The 23078-nt window shown below is 42.9% G+C and overlaps 1 protein-coding gene across 1 annotated transcript in view; it reads left to right on the top strand.

Annotated features, from left to right (window-relative positions):
• Window positions 1-23078, top strand: part of LOC126187997 (kynurenine 3-monooxygenase-like) — a 172350-nt gene that overhangs the window by 131553 nt on the left and 17719 nt on the right. The window contains exon 8 of the mRNA XM_049929406.1: window positions 22406-22495. Coding sequence (XP_049785363.1) covers window positions 22406-22495 — 90 coding nt within the window. The remainder of the gene's footprint in view (window positions 1-22405; window positions 22496-23078) is intronic.

The raw sequence follows: 23078 nt of genomic DNA, 5'->3' as shown, positions 1-23078 counted from the left end.
CGAAATGTATGTTCGAAGCTGTAGGATCGTTGGGCAGTCAGCTTCAAATACCGGTTCTCTGAACTTTCTCACAACGGTGGCCCAATAAGACATGTCGAAACCTACCCTTATATTTTTTACACAGGAAGAAAACAACGAAAGAAATGCACTGCCAAAATTTTAGCTGCTAAGAGGCACTGCAAGTATTTTGTAAAACATGTTGAAGTTACACATTTTTGCCGCGCGAAAAACAGCTCATAACAGCGGTTTTTACAGCCCTGCCCGCCTAGCGCGTGACTCGGCCAATCACTCACGCAGCGCCACGTTGCGGAATTATCCGGAGTTCACAGACACAGATTTTAAGCACCTAAAGCCTGGTTTACAATGGAGTGAATGGAAGCGAACACGTGCGAATCAGCATTTGCTGGAAATTCACTACCATTCGCTTGTATACGGGTAGAATCGTTTATACTAGAGGGGACGTAAGAGAACACGAGGTAGCGAACATTGCCTATGAACACTGTGTTATTATTTTTTAGTTTTTGGAGCTAATATTTGGCATACATGATACAACTGTATCTTGTTAGAGCCACAATGCGAAACTTTGTTATTCAGTGAGGATTACTTTGCATGGCGAGCGCACTGTTCTAGATGGAGTATGCAAGATGGCGCAGGGAAGGAAGAATTTGTCTCAGTTTGTATGGAAGCGTGACATGCGTGGAGATCGTGCGCTTTACACGGAATTGCATCTCCATCTCTCCTTAGCACTGGTCCAAAATTTGCCTTGTATGTCGGCTACCATTTTTGCCTGGCTTCTCGTTACCACTGAGGGGAAATTTATAAACAGAACACTAATTACCGACGTCGAGCATCATATCAAGAGGTGACACAGCTAGCGTTTCCACTGAGCTTGTAAGGTCTAGTGGTCATATACTTTTTTGTTCTTTTCTTTTATCAAATAGAAAACAAAAATGCTCTAGTGGCAAAGCGCGCGCTTTGTGATCCAGAGAGCGTGGGATAAAATCCCGTTCAGATCACGGCTCTTACACTATGATATTTAACCGAGCATTCACTTCTCACAGATGTTGGAGTGGCCACGAAAGAGATGAGTTTCTTATGCCACGTTAAACTGCAGGTCTCCATTTTCCGATTACGTAACTGGGACAGGTTAGGGACTCGTAAGTAGCTGCAGTGGAGTCCAGTTGAAAGACCTGCAAGAGGCCTACCGGGTACACCAGACAGAATTCTCTTTTGCTGTTACTTGTTAGCTTGTTTGCTCCAGTGAAAACCTGGCTTAAACTATACAAACATTTTTTTTAATAACTTCACATCGACAGTTCAATTCTTGCACATATAATTCTGATAAAAGAGGCTAGCAGAGAAAATAAAATCATGGCAGTATTTGCTGTCACAGACGACTTCCATAAATGAGGACTTGTAATTTGTTGAAATGAAATGTGTCTTGCAGTACTACATTTTATAACAATTACTGTAGGCCATTCCTTATAATAATGTTTGGATGTTGTACATTTGACAATCAGTGAAACAGTGCTTTGTTTATTCCCTGTAGTCATCACAAAAACGCGAAGTGTCTATTGAATAACAAAAAGAAACATTTTTCTTTTACCAGGCACACCGGACAAAGGAAAAATTGATGCAGTCAGGCACCTCGCAGTAACCAGTAGTTTTATTTAGACAGAACTAGGACGGAGTCAGAAATGGCCCCGGCCGTTGTTCTGCATATTGCGCTGCATACCAGGCATACTTGATCAAATTCGTAAAGCGTGGCGAAGAAAACTGCTAATGCAGAAATGACTGGAGCTTAAGAATACTGTTCCGCTGATAAACCTGAAATGAGAGAGAGGTATCAGAAATTGTGTTGTCTGATAATTTCCTGAAAAATGCTTTCCATTGTCGAAAGCATGGGTGTGTGGGTTTGTCCTTAGGTTAATTTAGGTTAAGTTGTGTATCAGCTTAGGGACTGATGGTCTTAGCAGTTAAGTCCCATAAGATTTCACACACATTTGAACATTTTGTATAACGTCGGGTCACGTCTGGTAGTGATTGAGGTAACTATGACAGGACAACAGAAGTGACGTCCTGCGTTCTCATGTGTGGCAGTATCTCGGTGCCAGTTTTTAATAGGACAAAGCTCGTCCACACATGGCCCGCGCTTCTATCAATTGTCTTCGTGATTCTGAGATGCTCTTGTAGCCACCAAGATCCCCAGACCTGTCCTCAATGGAAGATGTTTTGGATCAAGGACGTCAACTCTGTCCCTGTGCCAGTTTCCAAAATATGAAATACCATTTACCACAGGCAAATGGTACTTGTCTCAGGAGACCATCAACAGCCTTGTGACACCCTTCATAATCGAATCAGTACATGCAAACAGGCCAATCGAGATGCAACATCCTACTGATAAGTGGGGTCAAACTGTCAAGTTCTTTGTAAATATAGCACGAATTTGTAATCACCAACTTCGCATACCCTCTCGTTCATGATGTTTAATTTCTTTCCCTCCTCTCCTTCTTGGTGCTTTGCTTTTTTGGCAGGTAATGAAAATGTTGTTGTTGTTGTGGTCTTCAGTCCTGAGACTGGTTTGATGCAGCTCTCCATGCTACTCTATCCTGTGCAAGCTTCTTCATCTCCCAGTACGTACTGCAGCCTATACCCTTCTGAATCTGCTTGGTGTATTCATCTCTTGGTCTCCCTCTACGATTTTTACGCTCCACGCTGCCCTCCAATACTAAATTGGTGATCCCTTGATGCCTCAGAACATGTCCTACCAACCGATCCCTTTTCTAGTCAAATTTTGCCACAAACTCCTCTTCTCCCAAATCCTATTCAATACCTCCTCATTAGTTATGTGTACTACCCATCTAATCTTCAGCATTCTTCTGTAGCACCAAATTTCGAAAGCTTCAATTCTCTTCTTGTCTAAACTATTTATCGTCCATGTTTCACTTCCATACATTGGCTACACTCCATACAAATATTTTCAGAAACGACTTCCTGACACTTAAATCAATACTCGATGTTAACAAATTTCTCTTCTTCAGTAACGCTTTCCTTGCCATTGCAAGTCTACATTTTATATCCTCTCTACTTCGACCATCATCAGTTATTTTGTTCCCCAAGTAGCAAAACTCCTTTACTACTTTAAGCCTCTCATTTCCTAATCTAATTCCCTCAGCATCACCCGACTTAATTCGACTACATTCCATTATCCTCGTTTTGCTTTTATTGATGTTCATCTTATATTCTCCTTTCAGGACCTGTCCATTCCGTTCAACTGCTCTTCCAAGTCCTTTGCTGTCTCTGACAGAATTACAATGTCATTAGGGAACCTTAAAGTTTTTATTTCTTCTTCATGGATTTTAATACCTACTCCGAACTTTTCTTTTGTTTCCTTTACTGCTTGCTCAATATACAGATTGAATAACATCGGGGACAGCCTACAACCCTGTCTCACTCCCTTCCCAACCACTGCTTCCCTTTCATGTCCCTCGACTCATATAACTGCCATCTGGTTTCTGTACAAATTGTTAATTGCCTTGCGCTCCCTGTATTTTACCCCTGCCACCTTCAGAATTTGAAAGAGAGTATTCCAGTCAACATTGTCAAAGCCTTTCTCTAAGTCTACAAATGCTAGAAACGTAGGTTTGCCTTTCCTTAAAATTTCTACTAAGATAAGTCGTAGGGTCAATATTGCCTCACGTGTTCCAACATTCCTACGGAATCCAAACTGATCTTCCCCGAGGTACGGCTTCTACCAGTTTTTCCATTCGCCTGTAAAGAATTCGCGTTAGTATTTTGCAGCTGTGACTTATTAAACTAATAGTTCGATAATTTTCACATCTGTCAACACCTGCTTTTCTTTGGGATTGGAATTATTATATTCTTCTTGAAGTCTGAGGGAATTTCACCGCCCGCATCTCGAGGTCGTGCGGTAGCGTTCTCGCTTCTCACGCCCGGGTTCCCGGGTTCGATTCCCGGCGGGGTTAGGGATTTTCTCTGCCTCGTGATGGCTGGGTGTTGTGTGCTGTCCTTAGGTTAGTTAGGTTTAAGTAGTTCTAAGTTCTAGGGGACTTATGACCACAGCAGTTGAGTCCCATAGTGCTCAGAGCCATTTGAACCATTTTTTTGGAATTTCACCTGTCTCATACATTTTGCTCACCAGACGGTAGAGTTTTGTCAGGACTGGCTCTCCCGAGGATGTCAGTAGTTCTAATGGAATGTTGTCTACTCCCGGGGCCTTGTTTCGGCTCAGGTCTCTCAGTGCTCTGTCAAACTCTTCACCCAGTATCATATCTCCCATTTCATCTTCATCTACATCCTCTTCCATTTCCATAATATTGTCCTCAAGTACATCGCCCTTGTATAGACCCTCTATATACCTCTTCCACCATTCTGCTTACCCTTCTTTGCATAGAACTGGGTTTCCATCTGAGCTCTTGATATTCATACAAGTGGTTCTCTTTTCTCCAAAGGTCTCTTTAATTTTCCTGTAGGCAGTCTCTATCTTACCCCTAGTGAGATAAGCCTCTACATCCTTACATTTGTCCTCTAGCCATGCCTGCTTAACCATTTTGCACTTCCTGTCGATCTCATTTTTGAGACGTTTGTATTCCGTTTTGCCTGCTTCATTTACTGCATTTTTATATTTTCTCCTTTCATCAATTAAATTCAATATTTCTTCTGTTACGCAAGAATTTCCACTAGCCCTCGTCTTTTTACTTACTTGATCCTCTGCTGCCTTCACTACTTCATACCTCTAAGCTACCCATTCTTCTTCTACTGTATTTCTTTCCCCCATTCTTGTCAGTTGTTCCCTTATGCTCTCCCTGAAACTCTGTGCAACCTCTGGTTTAGTCAGGTTATCCCACCTTTTTGCAGTTTCTTCAGTTTTAATCTACAGTTCATAACCAATAGATTGTGGTCAGAGTCCACATCTGCCCCTGGAAATGTCTTACAATTATAACCTGGTTCCTGAATCTCTGTCTTACCATTATATAATCTATCTGAAACCTGTCAGTATCTCCGGGCTTCTTCCATGTATACAACCTTCTTTTATGATTCTTGAACCGAGTGTTAGCTATGATTAAGTTGTGCTGTGTGCAAAATTCTACCAGGCGGCTTCCTCTTTCATTTCTTAGCCCCAATCCATATTCACCTACTACGTTTCCTTCTCTTCCTTTTCCTACTATCGAATTCCAGTCACCTATGACTTAAATTTTCGTCTCCCTTCACTATCTGAATAATTTTTTTTATCTCGTCATACATTTCTTCAGTTTCTTCATCATCTGCAGAGCTAGTTGGCATATAGACTTTTACTACTGTCGTAGGCGTGAGCTTCGTGTCTGTCTTGGCCGCAATAATGCGTTCACTATGTTGTTTGTAGTAACTTACCCGAACTCCTATTTTTTATTCATTATTAAACCTACTCCTGCATTACCCCTATTTGATTTTGTATTTATAACCCTGTATTCACCTGACCAGAAGTCTTGTTTCTCCTGCCACCGAACTTCGCTAATTCCCACTACATCTAACTTTAACCTATCCATTTCCCTTTTTAAATTTTCTAACCTACCTGCCCGATTAAGGGATCTGACATTCCACGCTCCGATCCGTAGAACGCCAGTTTTCTTTCTCCTGATAACGACGTCCTCTTGAGTAGTCCCCGCCCGGAGATCCTAATGGGCGACTATTTTACCTCCGGAATATTTTATCCAAGGGAAAAATTACGGCTTCTCCTTGCTTTCAGCCGTTCGCAGTACCAGCACAGCAAGGCCGTTTTGGTTAGTGTTACAAGGCCAGATCAGTCAATTATCCAGACTGTTGCCCCTGCAACTAGTGAAAAGGCTGCTGCCCGTCTTCAGGAACCATACGTTTGTCTGGCCTCTCAACAGATACCCCGCCGTTGTGGTTGCACCAACGGTTCGGCTATCTGTATCGCTGAGGCACGCAAACCTCCCCATCTACGGCAAGGTCTATGGTTCTGGGGGTGGGGGAGGGGGAGGCGGTAATGAAAATGTAGAAAGCAAATGAATATAAATAGAATTCCGTGTAATGAGAATCGGCCAGCAGTCTCGCAATTTCAAGACTCGACCGCTACGCATTCAGTTACAAACGGTTCTATCAGAAAAAGCTCCAAAATCTTTATTACTAACAGGGCTCACAAATGTTCAAAGTCGATTTTTTTTGTGTTTTTAAGAAGTATGTTGTATCGCTGGCCTTCAGATACTATAGGTACGATGGAAATAGAACACAGCCAGTCTTGTTAGGTGGCAACAGGACATTAATCTTTGGTTTTGGAGGCCAGAGAGGTTATACCCATGTGTCTCGGATCAAAGCGAGACTAGTGATCCTTATTCATTACTAGGCCTACTCCGGCATTACCTCTATTCGATTTTGTGTTAATAGCCCTGTGCTGACCAAGCCAGAAGTCATGTTCTTCTTGCCACCGCAATCCACTGTTTCCTACTGTATCTCACTTCAACCTATCCGTCTCTCTTTTTACTTTATCTAACCTACCTACATGTTTAAGGGATCTAACACTCCATGCTCCAATCCCTAGAACGTAAGTTATGTTTCTCCCTGTGACATCGTCATCCTGAGTATTCCCCGAAAACATCATTCTGAGTATTCCCCGCCCTCAGATCCGAAGGGGGAATATTTTACCTCCACAATTTTTTTACCCAGGACAATATCATTATATCGTACAGCAGAGCTGCATCTCCTAGGAAAAAAATCATGTTTGTAGTTTCCCATTGCTTTCAGTCGTTCACATTTTGGATTTGTATTGGATTGTATTGTTTGGGTAAAGAGACCAAACAGCGAGGTCATCGGTCTCATCGGATTAGGGAAGGACAGGGAAGGAAGTCGGCCGTGCCCTTTCAAAGGAACCATCTCGGCATTTGCCTGGAGCGATTTAGGGAAATCATGGAAAACATAAATCAGGATGGCGGGACGCGGGATGGAACCGTCGTCCTCCCGAATGCGAGTCCAGTGTGCTAACCACTGCGCCACCTCGCTCGGTTCATATTTTGGCTGATGTTGGCAAATGTTTCAAGATCAGTCAGCCTATCATCCAGACTGTTACTCATGCAACTACTAAAAAGGTTGCTGCTCCTCTTCAGGAACAACTTTTTTGTCTGGTCTCTCGATAGAGACCTCTCCGTTGTGGTTGCAGTTACGGTGCGGCTATCGGTACCATGGAGGAAAGAAGACCACCTAACCAGCACAAGTCCATGGTTAGTAGGGAAATTTGACCGAAAAATTATCTGGAAATAATTATCGATATTTAACCTTCTAGCTGTCAAAGTACGGAAACTTGTTCCATCGACTAAGTACTTCGTGATAACCATCTACGTGTATGTCATTTCCGAGAGCTTCATTGGTCAGGCAGTGCGACACAGCTTATGGGAGCTTTTACCTGATTTTAAATGTAACTGAAAAGGTTCAAGATTCACTTTCTCATAAAAGTTTTTGTCATCTTCTTTAGAATTTCTCTCAAATGACACACACGTGAGTATCTCATTAACAGCAACGATTAATTCAAAAATATTGCAGTGTAACATACTTCCAACTTTAAATGTTACTGGTTTCATTACTGTAGCTGAATTATTATGAACATTTTTCCTGGAAAAAAATATTAACAGGTGAAAATTGAAAGTTATGATCCATTGATTAAAATGCATAGGAAAGAATCTAAGGAAACGAAATTGTATTTTACACACTTTTAATTTTATTATTTTGAAATATTTTTTATTTGTGTGTCTCAAGTTTAAATTTTTATGTCTTTGATTTAAAACATAATGATGGACTATACCTGGGAACAACAGAAAGCTAATTTCAAAATTTCATACAGTTCCAATAAGAATGTTTTGAAGAACTGTGAGTTACGTAAGAAACATGTAAGTTGCAGAAAAAACACTTTTAAAAAGGTATGCAAAATTCACATTATATTCAATGATACGCTTTAAAACAAGTTATCTCCCTAGTCCTTATTCCTGGAGTTTTTTTCTCTTGTTCCCCATGCTTCTTTTCCTGTTTAATCTGGCGTTTTTCTTTTGTTTCTGAGTACCAACATACACTTATATTCACGTTTTCTTTTATTCGGCTTCATCAGTGTTTTTGTAGATTCACAATGCAACAATACCCTGCTTCCACACCCTTTCCCTCCATGGGTTATAAGACATATCACCACCACTAAAGGCAGAAATTCCATCCACATAGTGAACCTTTGGAAAAGAATTTTCTTTTAGGGCATCTTTCCCATGCAACTGCATTGAGTGGTTCAATTGAACATAAAGTACACAATGAATTCAGAGAAATTTACATAGAAACAAAGATCTGGCACTCAATCTTGAAACTTAATGTCCTGCACTATGTGAATCGAGGGAATGATGTGGAAAATCTCTTTGAGCCACACTTACTCAACACCAAATGTCACACGACATAACTCAGAAAATTGGAAATATATTTGCATGAAAACTTTTTCATATCTCCGATTTCTCAGAAAATGCAAGAAAGTGAAATTATTTTTTCACCATTGCATTAGGTTAACACCCTCTAAAAGGAGAGCAGGGATATCACCGCAGACAGGTTGCGAAAGCTGATGACTGTCTCAGCTCCCCCTCGGGTTGGACAGCTTTCGTAATCACAAATCGCTCCCGAGCTGTCCCCCTGTGATACAAACTGCGGCCCGCTCGCCGCTGCCGCTGATGACCACAGAGCGGATTCGGGTTTCCGTGTGACCGCTAGACCGGTCCCTGCCCACCGCGATCCGTACCTTAATCTCACCTAGCGGTTTCGGTGTAGCTTTACAGCCTCCAGGTACTGTGTCGCGTCGATCACGCTCTCCTGAAATTGAATAGCAAAGATCGATGTTTACTTTACTCTCTTGATCTCTATTGAATAGCGTGAGGAAAGCATGTGATAGTATATATAAAGGACAGTCAAATGATAATGGGACAGATGGACAAAAAGTACGTTAACAGTTTGTTATTTTAAAAACAAACGCCTTAACTGTTAATAAATTTTCCTCTGTGAGGAAAGACGGTCGATTTCTACATGTAGAAGTGTTTGCGACTGCCTACGGAACCACGATTGTACCGAAGCGTGTACCTCTTCGTCCGAAGCCAATCTACGGCCACGAATTCTTTCTTCAGGGCACCAAGAAATGTAAATTGCGTGGAGAAAGACCGGGCCCCTATGGAGCGTGTGTAAGGGCATCCCAGGGGAACGTCCGCAGCCTAGTCGAACGAACTTTGGCAGAATATCGGAGGGCATTGTCCTGCAACAGAATGATGCCGACCGTCAACGTTCCTGGGCATTTTGTCTTGATGGCGCGCTTCAACTTTTGCAAATCGTCCACGTACCGTTGTGCATTAATTGTGGCGGCCTGTTCCAGAAAGTCAATGAGCAGCTGGCCCTTGCAGTCAAAGAAGAAGGTCATTGTAACTTCCCTTGATCTGGCGTGACTGTTGTTTCGACTATGCCGCAAAAGTTTCACTGGAAACCCCTTACACATTCACCATTCAGTTCCGGTCTCTCTCCAAGCGATTTCTATATTTTTGGAGTTCCCAAGAAAGACATTCGTGGCCTTCAAATTTGCTTCGGACAAAGATGTACACGCCTAGGTACAACCATGGTTCCGGAGGCAACTGCAAACATTTTTCCATGAAAGCAGTTTCCGTCTTCTTTCACAGTGGAATAAATGCATGAACAATTATGCCGACAATGTTTGACTACTTACTTTTTTCCGTTTGTCTCGTTTTCATTTAACTGTCTAAGTATTACTATGTAACCCACAACACTACAAATATATATTTTACTGATGAAAATAACGAAATCGAGTAACATGTCTGCGAAAAAATAGCTTTCTGAGCTCAGAAATTATTAGTAAAAAAAAAATGATTCAAATGGCTCTGAGCACTATGGGACTTAACATCTGAGGTCATCAGTCCCCTAGAACTACTTAAACCTAACTAACCTACGGACATCACACACATCCATGCCCGAGGCAGGATTCGAACCTGCGACCGTTGCGGTCGCGCGGTTCCAGACTGAAGCGCCTAGAATCGCTCGGCCACACCGGCCGGCAATTATTAGCACTAAAACAGAACAAAAAACTGTTATAGAAATTACAAACGCGATAACGGTTGTACGTGATGTTAACGGGGAATCAAGTTCATTACTGTCTGCTACATTATCTATAGACAGCGCTTTACAACTGTTTCTGGATCTTGGAAAAGATGAACATGGTCAGATAGATATCGTCCGAAATAATTTGGAATCTATCTGACATCCCCTGTAGATAGAACTTATTAGTTCGTGACAGTTGTGTTTCACAAAAAGGATATTTTTTGATCCAAGTTGGTTGGTTGTTAATAAATAATTTTCTTCAAAGAGTTTAATTATGTTCAAACACAGTACATATTCCAAATTCGACTGCAAATCGACGTTAGTGATATTGGTCTGTAATTCAACTAATTACTCCCATTTCCTTTCTTGGGCATTGGGCAACTTTCCAGTCTTCAGGTGCGGATCTTTCGACGAGTGACTGGTTCTACATCTACATCTACATCTACATTTATACTCCGCAAGCCACCCAACGGTGTGTGGCGGAGGGCACTTTACGTGCCACTGTCATTTCCTCCCTTTTCTGTTCCAGTCGCGTATTGTTCGCGGGAAGAACGACTGTCTGAAAGCCTCCGTTCGCACTCAAATCGCTCTAATTTTACATTCGTGATCTCCTCGGGAGGTATAAGTAGGGGGAAGCAATATATTCGATACCTCATCCAGAAACGCACCCTCCTGAAACCTAGCGAGCAAGCTACACCGCGATGCAGAGCGCCTCTCTTGCAGAGTCTGCCACTTGAGTTTGCTAAACATCTCCGTAACGCTATCACGGTTACCAAATAACCCTGTGACGAAACGCGCCGCTCTTCTTTGGATCGTCTCTATCTCCTCCGTCAACCCTATCTGGTACAGATCCCACACTGATGAGCAATACTCAAGTATATGTCGGACGAGTGTTTTGTAAGCCACCTCTTTTGTTGATGGACTACATTTTCTAAGGACTCTCCCAATGAATCTCAACCTGGTACCCGCCTTACCAACAATTAATTTTATATGATCATTCCACTTCAAATCGTTCCGCACGCATACTCCCAGATATTTTACAGAAGTAACTGATACCAGTGTTTGTTCTGCTATCGTATAATCATACAATAAAGGATCCTTCTTTCTATGTATTCGCAATACATTACATTTGTCTATGTTAAGGGTCAGTTGCCACTCCCTGCACCAAGTGCCTATCCGCTGCAGATCTTTTTGCATTTCGCTACAATTTTCTAATGCTGCAACTTCTCTGTATATTACAGCATCATCCGCGAAAAGCCGCATGGAACTTCCGACACTATCTACTAGGTCAATTATATATATTGTGAAAAGCAATGGTCCCATAACACTCCCCTGTGGCACGCCAGAAGTTACTTTAACGTCTGTAGACGTCTCTCCATTGATAACAACATGCTGTGTTCTGTTTGCTAAAAACTCTTCAATCCAGCCACACAGCTGGTCTGATATTCCGTAGGCTCTTACTTTGTTTATCAGGCGACAGTGCGGAACTGTATCGAACGCCTTCCGGAAGTCAAGGAAAATAGCATCTACCTGGGAGCCTGTATCTAATATTTTCTGGGTCTCATGAACAAATAAAACGAGTTGGGTCTCACAGGATCGCTGTTTCCGGAATCCATGTTGATTCCTACAGAGTAGATTCTGGGTTTCCAAAAACGACATGATACTCGAGCAAAAAACATGTTCTAAAATTCTACAACAGATCGACGTCAGAGATATAGGTCTATAGTTTTGCGCATCTGCTCGACGACCCTTCTTGAAGACTGGGACTACCTGTGCTCTTTTCCAATCATTTGGAACCTTCCGTTCCTCTACAGACTTGCAGTACACGGCTGTTAGAAGGGGGTCAAGTTCTTTCGCGTACTCTGTGTAGAATCGAATTGGTATCCCGTCAGGTCCAGTGGACTTTCCTCTGTTGAGTGATTCCAGTTGCTTTTCTATTCCTTGGACACTTATTTCGATGTCAGCCATTTTTTCGTTTGTGCGAGGATTTAGAGAAGGAACTGCAGTGCGGTCTTCCTCTGTGAAACAGCTTTGGAAAAAGGTGTTTAGTATTTCAGCTTTACGCGTGTCATCCTCTGTTTCAATACCTTCATCATCCCGGAGTGTCTGGATATGCTGTTTCGATCCACTTACTGATTTAACGTAAGACCAGAACTTCCTAGGATTTTCTGTCAAGTCGGTACATAGAATTTTACTTTCGAATTCACTGAACGCTTCACGCATAGCCCTCCTTACGCTAACTTTGACATCGTTTAGCTTCTGTTTGTCTGAGAGGTTTTGGCTGCGTTTAAACTTGCAGTAAAGCTCTCTTTGCTTTCGCAGTAGTTTCCTAACTTTGTTGTTGTACCACGGTGTATTTTTCCCGTCCCTCACAGTTTTACTCGGCACGTAGTCTAAAACGCATTTTACGATTGCCTTGAACTTTTTCCATAAACACTCAACATTGTCAGTGTCGGAACAGAAATGTTCGTTTTGATCTGTTAGGTAGTCTGAAATCTGCCTTCTATTACTCTTGCTAAACAGATAAACCTTCCTCCCTTTTTTTACATTCCTATTTACTTCCATATTCAGGGATGCTGCAACGGCCTTATGATCACTGATTCCCTGTTCTGCGCTTACAGAGTCGAAAAGTTCGGGTCTGTTTGTTATCAGTAGGTCCAAGATGTTATCTCCACGAGTCGGTTCTCTGTATAATTGCTCGAGGTAATTTTCGGATAGTGCACTCAGTATAATGTCACTCGATGCTCTGTCCCTACCACCCGTCCTAAACATCTGAGTGTCCCAGTCTATATCTGGTGAATTGAAATCTCCACCTAAGACTATAACATGCTGAGAAAATTTATGTGAAATGTATTCCAAATTTTCTCTCAGTTGTTCTGCCACTAATGCTGCTGAGTCGGGAGGTCGGTAAAAGGAGCCAATTATTAACCTAGCTCGGTTGTTGAGTGTAACCTCCACCCATAATAATTCACAGGAACTATCCACTTCTACTTCACTACAGGATAAACTACTACTAACAGCGACGAACACTCCACCACCGGTTGCATGCAATCTATCCTTTCTAAACACCGTCTGTACCTTTGTAAAAATTTTGGCAGAATTTATCTCTGGCTTCAGCCAGCTTTCTGTACCTATAACGATTTCAGCTTCGGTGCTTTCTATCAGCGCTTGAAGTTCCGGTACTTTACCAACGCAGCTTCGACAGTTTACAATTACAATACCGATTGCTGCTTGGTCCCTGCATGTCCTGACTTTGCCCCGCACCCGTTGAGGCTGTTGCCCTTTCTGTACTTGCCCAAGGCCATCTAACCTAAAAAACCGCCCAGCCCACGCCACACAACCCCTGCTACCCGTGTAGCCGCTTGTTGCGTGTAGTGGACTCCTGACCTATCCAGCGGAACCCGAAACCCCACCACCCTATGGCGCAAGTCGAGGAATCTGCAGCCCACACAGTCGCAGAACCGTCTCAGCCTCTGATTCAGACCCTCCACTCGGCTCTGTACCAAAGGTCCGCAGTCAGTCCTGTCGACGATGCTGCAGATGGTGAGCTCTGCTTTCACCCCGCTAGCGAGACTGGCAGTCTTCACCAAATCAGATAGCCGCCGGAAGCCAGAGAGGATTTCCTCCGATCCATAGCGACACACATCATTGGTGCCGACATGAGCGACCACCTGCAGATGGGTGCACCCTGTACCCTTCATGGCATCCGGAAGGACCCTTTCCACATCTGGAATGACTCCCCCCGGTATGCACACGGAGTGCACATTGGTTTTCTACCCCTCTCTTGCTGCCATATCCCTAAGGGGCCCCATTACGCGCCTGACGTTGGAGCTCCCAACTACCAGTAAGCCCACCCTCTGCGACCGCCCGGATCTTGCAGACTGAGGGGCAACCTCTGGAACAGGACAAGTAGCCATGTCAGGCCGAAGATCAGTATCAGCCTGAGACAGATCCTGAAACTGGATCGTCAGACAAACTGGAGAGGCCTTCCGTTCAGCCCTCCGGAATGTCTTTCGCCCCCTGCCACGCCTTGAGACGACCTCCCACTCTACCACAGGTGAGGGATCAGCCTCAATGCGGGCAGTATCCCGGGCAACCACAGTCGTAGTCCGATCGGGGGATGCGTGGAACGAGCTGGCCGTCTCCGACAAACCCCCATCCGGTCCCCCACAGTGATGCCCATTGGCAACAGCCTCAAGCTGTGTGACCGAAGCCAACACTGCCTGAAGCTGGGAGCGAAGGGATGCCAACTCAGTCTGCATCCGAACACAGCAGTTGCAGTCCCTATCCATGCTAAAAACTGTTGTGCAAAGAACGTCTGAACTAATCTACAGAGAGAGCAAACAAATCGACACAAAATTTAAACGGTTATTAAAATACAAGATTGCCTAGTAAATGCAGTAATGCTGCTACTTGCGCACTGCTGACACACTGATCGGCGGCGGAAGGAGACTATGCGATTTTACACTATTCGGGTACTAAAACGCGATGCTACAACTCTCAAATACTATAATACGCCCGAAATTTATGAATTAAACAATGCAAGTACCAAAAACACGCAAAGAAATTAAGAATTAAACTATGTAACAAATGAGTGAGCTAGGAGTATACGACTTGCTGCTGCAGCTGCTTATCCAACGGCGGCAGGGAGCACACTGACACTGTATATGATGGCTAAGTACGGAGTTATTGAATCAACAGACTCCGAAAGGAACCTGGGTGGTATACAGTCTGGACCGAACACGTTGTTATTAAATAATTTAAGGTGCTCCGCTACACCGAGGATATCTACTTCTAAGTTACTCGCGATGGCAGTTATTTTTGGTTCGAATTATGGAATATTTACTCCGTCTTCTTTGGTAAAAGAATTTCAGGAAACTCAGTTTAGCAACTCTGCTGTACTGTAGTGGCGCTGTTGTCAATAACATCACTATCGTTATCGCACAGTGAAGGTAGTGAATGCCTCTGGCCGCTAATTTACTTCACATATGACCAGAATCTGTAAACGTTTTCTGTCAGATTTAGAGACAGGGTTTCCTTGTGGAAACAGTTAAAAGCATCTCACCTTGAAGTTCGTGCTAAATTTTGATCTTCAGTAAAACTCTGCCTATATTGAGTGTTTTTCGCTCTGTTAAATTTGGCATGCTTTTTTAGATGCTTTTGCAACAACGTTCTGACCTATTTTGTGTACAATGGGGATCAGTACCATCAATTATTAATTTATTTGCTATATATCTCTCAAATGCCGTCGATACTATTTTTTTGAATCAAAACCACGCCTGATCAACGCTTACATAGATTGGAAGTAGTTGAAATTGTCTCTTAGGAAGGCTTCAAGCAAATTTTTATGCACTTTTTTAAACAGATATATTTTGCTTTTATTTTTGGTAAAGGAATTTCAGGACACTCAGTTTAGTAACTCTTCTGTACTGTAGTGGCACTGTTGCGTACTACAGTATTCAGTCTAGCCACCACCGATTTTAAAAATCTATTTTCGCCAACATATCTAGTGTAGATTGAAGTCGTCACCAACTATAGTTGTATTAGTGGGATACGTATATGAAATGAGATTAAAGTTTTCTTTGGACACTTCAGAAAGTGTATCATCCGAGTCGAGGAGGGAGGGGGGGGGGTCGGTAAAAGAAACCTCTTATTAATTTATTCCGGTTGTCAAATATAACATCTATCCTTAGTAACTCATGGAGACGAGCTACTTCAATTTCACTACATGGTAAACTATTTCTGACAGCAATAAACGTTCCACCACCAACAGTATTTAATCTAACATTTCTGAAAACGTTTTGGTCCTTTGTAAAAATTTCGGCCGAATTTATTTCCCACTTTAGCCAATTTTCCGTGCGTACATCGATTTGAAATTCAGTGTTTGGAGGTCTGCTTCTTTTCCAACTTAAGTTCGACAGTTTACAATTACAATATCGATTGTTGCTAGGTCTACCTTCCTGTGTTTTCTCTGTACCCTTGAGACTGACGGCCTTTCTGTACATTCCAGAGACCCTCTAACATAAAAACCATCCAGGCCCTTCCACACAGCCCCCGCTACCCGTGTATCCACTTCCTGTCTCTTGTGGACCACTGTCCTATTAAGCGGAACTCGGAAACCCACCATGCTAGGGCGCAGCTCGAGAAATTTGCAGCCTACACGGCCGCAGAACCGTGTGAGATTCTGATTTAGACCCTCCACTCGGCTCTGTACCAAAGTGCCACAGTCGATTCGTATCAATTATGCTACAGATGGTGAGCTCCACCTTCACCTCGCAAGCAATGCTGGCTGTCGTTACCACTTCAGCTAGCCGCCCGAAATTAGAGGGAATCTCTTCCGATCCAAAGCGACACATATCGTTAGTAGCAACAGAGCCACCACCTGCAGCTGGATACACCCTGTGCTCTTCATGGCGTTCGGAAGCAGCCTTTCCACATCTGTAATGACTCCTCCCGGTATGCACACAGAGTGACATTGGATTCCTTTCCCTACTTGGCATTCATATCTATAAGGAGACTTACTGCTTGCTACTGTTTTGTAATGCATTTGTCTTTTGAGTGTATGAATCTTAGGAACGATGTACTGTTTGAATATTCGTTCCTGTCCGTGTAGACGATGGCTTTTACGTTGTTTAGTCGGAGCCACATTGACGTAGGCGTTCTGAAATACTCTGCGCGTTCACGAAATAACTTCAATCCAATATCAAAATCAGGTCCAAATCCGAGGACAGGGTCGTCAAAACTTAGAACTGAAAGCATATTCATTACTGACACCAACGTACAGCCAGAACAGAGCTGATTTCCGCGATGGGAGACTACAGCTGTTACAGCTCTTAATACGAACATCGAATATTTATTGAAAATATAAACGTAAGATATCTCAGGAACTTTCTAGATCGGTAAACATTGAATATCAAATAAGTGCTGCTGATCAGGTTTGAACTGGGGATCCACTAGCCAACGACGCTAAATACTACGCCACACTGTACCAAGATGCAACGTCTGGTCACCTAGGTCTCGTGAAGACTATAGGCAGAATGAGAAGCAGATATCACTGACCAGGTCTCTTCCGCTCCGTTAAGGCATGGAAACGACGGACGCACGTTCCGCAATTACCTCTGATACTTGTGGGAGCAATCCCGCCTGCAGGCCCGCCATTCCATCGAATTTGAAGTGATCTCTTGGGGAGATTTCCGAGGTTGACATACGTGATTCCATGGATAATAGTCTGCATTGACATCTCATCCGCTATGTTGTAAGCAAAGCCCAAGCTCCGGAAAATGAGAAGTTTCTTGTAAACGACATAATTTGGAAGCTCGGAGCACCCGTGTGATGATCTCTGACCGTGGTTAAGTTCTCCAGTCGAGACTGGTATCAGAAATAATTTCATAGTGCGATATCACTCACAGTGAGAACTGCCTAGCGTCCACAGACTAATGGCCTCACAGAACGCTTTAATAAGATGTTGGCAGAACTGCTCTCGATGTACACTGACGTCAAACAGAAACATTGGGACAGAGTACTGCTTGTCGTGACGAACACTTAAAACATGGCGAAGCAAGATACTACAGGCTTCACACTGGTTCTTTCTCCTCCACGGTCGTGAGACCGAAATTCCAACGAATGCATTGTTCCCATTTCAGTCTGATAATACACAGGACGACTTCGCGGAACACCTCATCAGTGGGAGTGAAGAAGCAAGGCAGCTGGCTCACATACAGCAACTGGACGCAGAAGGAATACAGAGAGCACTATAAAGCTCAGCATCGGACAGTGAGATACAGCCCGGGAGAATTGATATTTGGGGAAAATAGGACTATAGCAAAAGACACTAAAGCGGTACTTCGGGCCGTGTTGGTCCTGCGTCCCATATGAAGTCCACGGTTTCGACCACTTCTTCAAGAAGACAAAAGCGAAGAGTCATCCATGTCGTGTATATGAAGCCCTATTTACAGCCCAGAGGCGCAGATCGACGGGGAGAGGTTCAAGGAAGCTGATGACTCTCTCGACAATAGTGAAACTTTGGCGGGAGGAACTACCTTCGACGCTCATCATAGCGAAGAGGTTGCACTGACACGACCGGAACGCGAGTACCCGCTAGCACCGGCATACAGGGAACTATTGACAAGATCTAGATCCAGGGTGCAGTAATCGGCTCCAATGAAAACTTCTGAAACAGCGGCTCGCTGTTTTTCTACGAGAGGTAGGAATGGCACGAGCCCTGCTGCAGTGTGGCGTAGTGGTTAGTGTTGCTGTCTGGTGTGTTGCAGGTCGCCAGTTCAAACCCGAACAACAGCAATTATTTTTTAATTAGCACTTATCATTTCTGGAAAATTCTTGAAATATCTTATGTTTGTGAAGTTGATATATTCTTGATTATTTTATGTTTGTATAAATACCAGCAGCCTGGGATATTCGATGTTTGCATAAATAGCTACACTCCCTGCCCTATGTTCAAGTATCTGATTCAGACGTAATAAATGTGCTTTCAGCTCTACGAGTTTTACTTCATTGACGAACCTGGCTTCGGATTTGGATTTAATACTGATTTCGATGTTGCAATATGGAGCGAAGCAGAGGCGTAATACTCTCGACTGCCACCAGAAGAGACGATGTGCATTTGAAAGCGAGCGTGATCGGGAGAGTGTCTCTTCACAAGGACGCAGAGAGCTTCGAATACGCCGATAACTGCGCAAAAGTGACAACTTTGGTTGTAATGAATGAAAAAGAACAAGAAATGACCTCCTCGAAAAGTACTTTAATCAAGGACAATTATTGCAGACTGGCGTGACTATAGAGGGCATCCACACATAATACTGTTCAGAATACTGGGCGACTTGCGTGTCGATGATGATGAGTGATGATGAGAACGACGCAGCACCCAGCCCACGAGCAGGAAAATCTCCAACCCGGCCGGGAGTCGAATCCGGGCCCGCCGCGTGGTACCCAGACGCGTTACCACTTCTTTTTTTTTTTTCATTATTGTCGTATCGGACGTCGCATGACATGCGTTCAAGTTTGTTGTTGATACCTTCACTCAGTTTTTTATTACAAAGAGCAGCCAGCACTCTGACCGATCACGCTGAGCTACCATGCCGGTACCACTCAGCTAAGCAGGTGGACACAGTCGGTAGTAACTGACGGAAAGTCATCGAGTAAATCAAAAGTAATATTTGGCATTCCCCAGGAACTGTTGTAGGCTCTATACTGTTCCTGATGTGTATGAACGATCTAGGAGACGATCTGAGCTGCCCTATTATGTAGATTGTTTGTAGAAGGTGCTGTCGTTTAAAGTCTTGAAATCATCAGATGATGAAAACCAATTGCAAAATGATTTGGACGAGATACGTGTATGGCGCGAGAAGTGACAGTTGACTCTGAATAATAAAAAGCGAGAAGTCATCCACATGAGTACTAAACGGAATCCGCTAAATTTCGGTTAAAAGAGAAATCACACAATTACCAATAACTTAAACTGGAACGATCACATAAATAACATTCTGGTTAAAGCGAACCAAAACTGTGATGTATTGGAAGAACACTTAGAAAATGCCACAGTTCTGCTAAAGAGACAGCCTACACTTAGCTTAACCATCCTTTTCTCGAGTACTGCTGTGTGATATGGGATCAGCATCAATAATAGCATTGCCTGAGGACGTCGAAAAAGTTCAAAGAATGGCAGCTCGCTTTCTATTACCGCGAGATAGGGGAGAGAGTGCCACATATATGATACGGGAAGTGGGATGACAATCATTAAAATATTGGCGTTTTTCATTGTTTCAGGATGTTGTCACGAAATTTCAATCACCATTTGTCTCCTCCGAATGCGAAAATATTTTGTTGGCACCCACCTACATAGGGAGAAATGATCGTCATAGTAAAGTAAGAGAAATCAGAGCTCGCACGGAAAGATTTAAGTGTTTCAAGCAACTTTCTGGGGAGGCCAACCACAGCTCAGAGACATTGTGAATAACAATAACAGCTCTCAACACTCAATAACCATTCAAATTATCACAATAATTAAATGTCTTAATGATGAAGTGTTTCCAAAAGCCGCATAGTTGTACGAAGGTGCTTTATTTGCAACTAACGGGTTTCACGTCAGCATAGACGCATCTTCAGGTTTATAATAGTTACAGTTGCATACTGTATATTGGCAGTTCCAGCTTTCAGGACTTCGTTATTGTCCATCTACATTATGAAGATGTTACCATTATAAACCTGAAGATGCGTTTATACTGACGTGAAACCGGTAGTTGCGGATAAAATACCTTCGTACAGCTATGAGGCTTTTGGAAACACCTCATCATTCTTGACTTTTTAATCGTTATAATTTTAGGAAAATTTGAATGGTTATTGAGTATTGAGTGTTGTTATTGTTATTCACAATTTAAGTGTTGGTTTTCCCCTCGCGCTCTTCGATAGTGGAACGGTAAGGAAATTTCTTGAAGGTGGTTCGATTAACCCTCTACCAGGCACTTAATTGTGAATTGCAGAGTAATTACTCATATTTAGATGTAGATGAGTACATTCAGAGATCAGATTTTCGTTCAGAAGAATTTGTGAATTCTATGATGGAGCAATAAGTCGAGTGTACAGTCTTTCGTAGGAGAGCATACCCAGCTCGTGGTCTATTGGTAAGCGTCGGTGCCTATAGATTCCGGGATAACGGATTCAATTGTGGGCAGCTTCGGTGATTTTATTCGCTAGGAGACTGCTTGTTTGTATTGTCTACACCATTTCATCTCATCTTCATCAACGCGCAGACCCTCGAAGTGACGTTAAATAGAATGAGCTGCACAAGGCGCCTGAAGTATAGCAGACGTGGTCTCCCGGCCAAATGCCATAGGATCATTTCATTTTTTCCCTTGGAGAGCATAGTTTAGAATTTATGCCTAAATCTACAAGCATCTTGTGTAAACCTTTAGAGTGCACAGCAGAAGGTTCTTAGCATTGCACCACAGATTAGCGTTTCTTCTCGTCCCAAACACGTGTGGAGTGCGGGAAAAATGACGTCTGTAATGCCTCCGTGCGCGTTGTGCTTTACCTGCCTCCACCGTCCCTACGGAAATGACACGGAGAGGCACGAAGAACTCTCGACTTCAGGCATAGTTCTACCGGACGCTTTAAGCTTCGTGTGGACGCTGTAGAGTTTTCAAAGGTTTGAGTTTGGGGTCGGATATTAGATCGGAGATTTCGCTAAGATTTTGTGTAAGAAGTGAGCTACTTTTCGGCGGAAATACTGTTTCAAGTTGTACCTCCCAGAGAAAGTTGTAGTAGCGGCTGGAGGTTTCCAGTAGGGAACTTCACATTTACTACAAGAGTGAGTTTAACGAAGTTTGGTTGACGTTGAATGCGAATGGCAGTTCGTACTCCGTCCGCCCATCTATCTTAAGTTTTTGCGTTAAAAGTCAAACGGCACGACGGCTTCCTAGAAATGCACACGAAAAATTCGTACACTGTCGGCATTTTTAAAAATAATTATCAGTCGAATAGCATCTATTTCATCCTCTACCGTTCACTAACAAAACGAGAACAAATAAATAAAGAAAGAAGAAATTTTCACTAAAACTAGACGATCGAACGCTCCTTTTTATCAGCGTGCATAAATACCACTAGGTTGTATTGGACATAATAAGCTTTTCTCATCTGTACAGTTCTGTCAACCTCGAATCGTCTTTCAAGAAAATAAAATGAAAAAATGCCTACTGGATGCCTCGAATGTTCTCAGAATTGCCACTGTTCAAACGCAAGAATCCTGAAAAGGTTGAAAATTCACATTAACATGTGTAACCGATGACGACGGTGTATTGCATGAATCGGGGCACCGTAATTTGACTGCTCACGGACAGGAGACACTCCAGTTATATCGGAACAGCACGTGACAGAACTAAACGGTTTAAAGTGACTTTTTTCTTTCACTGAAACTATTTTTCCTTTTGTGATCTTCACACGGTGTCTTTAACTCTTATGTAACGTTTAGCAAAGACTGCTTACCATACTGACTCTGCTTTGGAAAAATTACGGTGCTTAACTTGACTTCATAAGCCGTTTGAATGACTTTAACGTTTTCTTCGCGAATGTCAGATTCTTAACTGGCGTTTATAGTTTTGTTACCTGAGCATGCGGTTCTCATGATGTTCCTGTGTTTAGCAATAAAACATATACTATGTCATGCTCTGTATTCCAGCAGCAAGAATTTTATCTCGCTTGTTTTATGATAGATGTTGAACTAAGAGTGAGTTTTACTGATTGTGTTTTTTTGTGTGCATAGTGCAAACCGTACCACGTGGGCAGCTCCGCGGTTATCATAGGGGATGCAGCGCATGCCATGGTCCCCTTCTATGGCCAAGGAATGAATGCGGTGAGTATTCTTGGGCTAAACAGTCGTATCGAATAGTACCGTAGTTTCTCAGATGACAATATTTTAGTAATATCTACTCTTGAAGCGATGTTGCAGAAGATAACTCTAGTTCTAACATTCGGTTTACTTATGTGGGTTCGATACGTTCGCTTCTCCAAACCCTATGTCAGCTTTACCAAGCTCCCTACAAATTTTTCAAATGTGCTTTGACGTAATGAAACCACTAGAAGGAAATCAAGCGAGTGATGTAGGACGAGATAAAATCTGCAAGTAGTTCCTGGAAAACTGTAATGACTTGCTCAACAAGCGGGCAGTAACTGCTTCTACGACATTAGCCGCCCTTTTAGCTCTCTGAGAAATAATAATTTCACTTAGCATATATATATAGGGCGAATCATCGACCACCGTGAATTTTTCCAAAACTGAATGTGCAATCGATGTGCTGCCTTCACAGAAATAAGGTGCACACACGGACTCAGTAAAAGTTTTACTAACACCACTTCTTCAATTCTTAATTCGAAAGACGTCCGTTTATATTATACAATAATAAAAATAATACATTTTCGCTCAGAAAAATCCTCTT

This window comes from Schistocerca cancellata, chromosome 5 (genome assembly GCF_023864275.1).
Source record: "Schistocerca cancellata isolate TAMUIC-IGC-003103 chromosome 5, iqSchCanc2.1, whole genome shotgun sequence".
In the NCBI taxonomy this organism is placed as follows: Eukaryota; Metazoa; Arthropoda; class Insecta; order Orthoptera; family Acrididae; genus Schistocerca; species Schistocerca cancellata.
The sequence above is the reverse complement of the archived record's forward strand: the minus strand, read 5'-3'. Positions and strand labels throughout refer to the sequence as shown.